Genomic DNA, 4,748 nt, shown 5'->3' on the forward strand with positions numbered 1-4,748 from the left:
CCCCACCTCACTCTCCCCCACCTCGTACACCCCATACTCCCCCACCTCGCACTGCCCCACCTCGCACTTCCCCACCTCGCCCCTCACACTCCCCCACCTCGCACACCTCACACTCCCCCACCTCGCACACCTCACAATTCCCTACCTCACACTCCGCCACCTTACACACCTCCCACTCCCCCACCTCGCACACCTCACACTCCCCCACCTCGCACATCCCCACCTCGTACACCTCACACTCCCCCACCTCGCACACCTCTCACTTCCCCACCTCGTACACCTCCCACTCCCCCACCTCGTACACCTCCCACTCCCCCACCTCACAATTCCTGATCTCCCACTCCCCACCTCCCACTCCGCCACCTTACACACCTCACACTCCCCCACCTCACAATTCCCTACCTCCCACTCCCCCACCTCGCATACCTCACACTCCGCCACCTCGTACACCTCACACTCCCCACCTCACACTCCCCCACCTCACACTCCCCCACCTCGCACACCTCACACTCCCCCACCTCACACTCCCCCCACCTCACACTCCCCCCACCTCACACTCCCCCCACCTCACACTCCCCCCACCTCACACTCCCTCACCTCACACTCCCTCACCTCACACTCCCTCACCTCACACTCCCCACCTCCAAAACTTCACACAATGCACTCCACCTTACACTCCTCCAGCCCCTCGAAAACCTCACATTTCACACTCACCACCTCTTAAACCTCACACGTCAGGAAGGTGGGTGGGTGAAGGGGAAGAGGCAACGGAGCTCAGCAGTGAGGCCTGCTGTTTAGTCCCCCGAGTGAGTCCCACCTGGCCTGTTGTCGGTCGGAGGGGACACAAGCTCCCGGAGGTGAGAGTCCTTCACATCCTCAAGCCAGCGGAGGTCAAGCAGCTGGAGGTCGGAACAGCTGGCTGTGCAGAGAGCCGAGACAGAGGACCAGGAGCAGCCCGAGAGAATCAATTCCTTCAGACCTGGGAAACGACAATGGCAGCAGAGTTCAGAGAGTTAACCGAGGGAGATGGGGAGAGGTCAGTGAGTTGTCCGCAGAGCTGAGAGGGTCGCCAGAAATAGGTGCACAGAGGTCAGAAAGTCACCCGGGGAGGTCGGAAGGTCACCCCCAGAAGTCAGAAGGTTACTAAGTTGCCTGTGAGAGGAGGGCAAAGGTCAAGGGGTCACCCGTGAGTGGAAGGCAGAGATCACTGAGTCGCCTGTGGGACGAGGGCAGAGGTCAGGGAGGCGCCCAAAGGACAAGGGCAGAGGTCAAGGCGTCGCCCGTGGAATGAGGGTAGAAGTCAGGGAGCCGCGAGTGGAAAGGGGGCAGAGGTCAGGGAGTCCGCAGTGGGAGGGGGGCAGAGGTCAGGGCGTCACCCAAGGGAGGGGGAGGGGGGCAGAGGTCAGGAAGTTACCACGGGAGGGAGGGGCAGAGGTCAGGGCGTCACCCACGGAAGGGGGCAGAGATCAGGGAGTGGTCCGTGGGAGGGTGCAAAGGTCAGGGAGTCAGCCAGGAAGGAGGGCAGAGGTGAGGGAGTTGCCCGAGGGAAGGGGCAGAGGTCCGTGAAGGAGGGCATAGGTCACGCAGACATCAGTGGGAGAAAGGCAGAGGTCAGGGAGTCGCTTGGGAAGGAGGGTTGATGTCAGAGATGCGGATGGGACTTTGGTGCAGTGGTTAGCATTGCTGCCTCACGGCGCCGAGGTCCCAGGTTCTATCCCAGGTCCTAGGGTCACTGTCTGTGTGGAGTTTGCACATTCTCCCCGTGTCTGCGTGGGTCTCACCCCCACAACCCAAAGATGTGCAGGTTGGGTGGATTGGCCACGCTAAATTGCCCCTTAATTGGAAAACAAAATAATTGGGTACACTAAATTTAGATTAAAAAAAACACCGAGTCGCCCGGGGAACAGCGCAAGCTCTGGGAGTCACCCAGGTGGGGGGGGGGGGGGGGGGGGGGTGGGGGGGGGGGGGGCAGATGTTGCCCTTGGGTGGGGGGGCAAAGGTCAGGGAGTTGGTCGTGGGAGGGGGCAGAGGTGAGGGAGTCAGCCAGGAAGGAGCTCAGAAGTTGCCCTTGGATTGGGTGGGGGGGGAGATAGAGGTCAGGAGTTGGACGTGGGAGGGGGCAGAGGTCAGAGTTAGCTGGGAAGGAGGTCAGAGGTCAGAATGTTGCCCGTGAGGGGCAGCACGGTGACGCAGTGGTTAGCACTGCTGCCTCACGTGCCGAGGTCCCAGGCTCGATCCCGGCTCTGGGTCATTGTCCGTGTGGAGTTTGCACATTCTCCCCGTGTCTGCGTGGGTTTCGCCCTCATAACCCAAAGATGTGCAGGGTAGGTGGATTGGCCGCGCTAAATTGCCCCTTAATTGGAAAAAATGAATTGGGTTCTCTAAATTTAAATGAAAAATAGAAGCTGCCCATGGGTGGGGGGGGGGGGGCAGAGGTCAGGATGTTGGTCATGGGAGGGGGCAGAGGTCAGGGAGTTGGTAATGGGAGGGGGCAGAGGTCAGGGAGTTGGTCATGGGAGGGGGCAGAGGTCAGGGAGTTCCCCGTGGGTGGGGAGGGGAGAAGAGGTCAGGGAGTCGGCCATGGGGAGGGGGGGAGAGAAGGTCAGGGAATTGGCCATGGGGTGGGGGGGGGAAAGAGAAGGTCAGGGAATTGGCCATGGGGGGGGGGGGAAGAGAGTAGTCAGGGAGTCGGCCTTGGAGGGGGGGAGATGTCAGGGAGTCGGCCATGGGGGGGGGGGGGGGAAGAGGTCAGGGAATTGGCCATGGGGGGGGGGGGGGGGAAGAGAGACAAGGTCAGGGAGTTGGCCATTGGGGGGGGGGGTTGAGAAGAGGTCAGGGAGTTGGCTATGGGGGGGGGGGGGGAAGGGGAGAGAAGAGGTCAGGGAGTCACCCGTGGGAGGGGGGGAATGAGGTCAGGGAGTCGCTGGGCGGGGATGCAGAGATCAGAGAGTCGCCCATGAGAGGGGGGCAAAGGTCAGGAAGTCGCCCGTGGGAGGGATTGGGGGGGGGGGGGGCAGAGGTCAGGATGTCCGTCGGAGGGGGGAAAGAGGTCAGGGGTCGCCCGTGGGTGGGGGGGGAGGCAGAGGTCATGGGGTCGCCTTTGGGAGGGGGTCAGAGGTCAGGGAGTCACCCGTGGGGGGGGGGGGTAAACAGAGGTCATTGCGCAGCCCTTGGGAAGGGGCAGAGGTCAGGAAGTCGCCATGGGTAGGTCGGAGGTGAGGTCAGAGAATCACATGGGGGAGGATGTGAGCATTATTGAGAGATTGACCAGCGGGAGGGTGGACGTCTGTGTCACCCACCCCATCGAGATCGAAGACTAACTCAGGAACGGCGGGGAGTGTGCGAGGGGGCGAGCCCACTCTAACCCAGCTCCCTCACCATCCCCGTTTCCCTCTGTCCGGCACTCGCCCTCACATCGCTATTGCTCCCTTTCCCTCTGGCCCCACAGTCTCCCTCTCTCGGGCTACACCCATGACCCTCCCTCTTCCATTGGCCACCCAACCGCACCCCTCTGGCTCGCCGTCCCTCGCTCCTCCTCTCCTCACCCCCACCTCCCCCTCCTGCCTGTCCCAGTCTCCCTTTCCCTCTCTCTGACTAATCCGCCCGCCACTATCTCCCTCACCTTCCCTCAGCCTGCCGGCCGTCTCTGGCTACCGGCATCATTCCCCAGAAACCCCCCCCACCAACTAATCAGCCTCCGCCCACCCCCCCCGAACCTCTTTCACCCTGGACTCTGTATCCCATCTCCTCCCTCACCCTACCTCGGCATCCTCCCGTGACCCACCTTCTCCACTTTCCCCATCAGTGCCTCTCCTCCATCCCATCTCCCTTCCATTCCGGTCTTCCTCCCCGCTCCTTCTATCTCTGGCCCCAGTTTTCCTGTCCTACCCTCACTTGCTCTCCAGCGCAACCCCGCCACCCCCGTTGCCATGTTCGCCCCCTGTCCCTCGAACCCTTGAGTGAACGGAAATCCATCTATTTCACAGACGGAAAATCAATGAGCGATCAAAGTTGGGTTGTTGTGTGAGTGAGGGAGTTGCTGAGCAGAGCCACAGTCTGTGTGGCCAAGCATTTCCTAATCTTGCCACTCGAGAGATGTGGTACTGATTTTAGACTCTACACCTGTGGGTCCTCGACTCCCTGAACCGAGGGGTGGGCGGTGGGAAAGAAACAGTCTTCGATTGCGGGGGTGAGGGTGAGAGCGAGAGTAAAAGCGGGGGTGAGGGAGCGGGGATGGGGGCAGGATCAGGGTGGCGGGGCAGAGCAGGGTGGTGGGGCAGAGCAGGGTGGCGGGGGCAGAGCAGGGTGTAGGGGGCAGAGCGGGGTGGGGGGGCAGAGCGGGGTGGGGGGGCAGAGCGGGGTGGGGGGGCAGAGCGGGGTGGGGGGGCAGAGCGGGGTGGCGGGGCAGAGCGGGGTGGCGGGGCAGAGCGGGGTGGCGGGCAGAGCGGGGGCAGAGCAGGGTGGGGGGCAGAGCGGGGTGGGGGGCAGAGCGGGGTGGGGGGGCAGAGCGGGGTGGCGGGGCAGAGCGGGGTGGCGGGGCAGAGCGGGGTGGCGGGGCAGAGCGGGGTGGGGGGGCAGAGCGGGGTGGGGGGGCAGAGCGGGGTGGCGGGGCAGAGCGGGGTGGCGGGGCAGAGCGGGGTGGCGGGGCAGAGCGGGGTGGCGGGGCAGAGCGGGGTGGCGGGGCAGAGCAGAGCGGGGTGGCGGGGGCAGAGCAGGGTGGGGGGCAAGGTGGGGTGGGGGGCAAGGGG

General features: G+C 63.7%; 1 protein-coding gene across 3 annotated transcripts in view; it reads right to left on the reverse strand.

The window, feature by feature from the left end:
* Nucleotides 1–779: 779 nt before the first annotated feature.
* Nucleotides 780–4,748, reverse strand: part of LOC140396062 (F-box/LRR-repeat protein 19-like) — a 174,275-nt gene continuing 170,306 nt past the window's right edge. For all 3 annotated transcript variants that reach the window (XM_072484161.1, XM_072484160.1, XM_072484162.1), the window contains exon 8: nt 780–979. In XM_072484161.1, coding sequence (XP_072340262.1) covers nt 795–979 — 185 coding nt within the window. In that variant the 3' untranslated portion in view covers nt 780–794. The remainder of the gene's footprint in view (nt 980–4,748) is intronic.

Source organism: Scyliorhinus torazame, chromosome 19 (genome assembly GCF_047496885.1).
Source record: "Scyliorhinus torazame isolate Kashiwa2021f chromosome 19, sScyTor2.1, whole genome shotgun sequence".
NCBI lineage: Eukaryota > Metazoa > Chordata > Chondrichthyes > Carcharhiniformes > Scyliorhinidae > Scyliorhinus > Scyliorhinus torazame.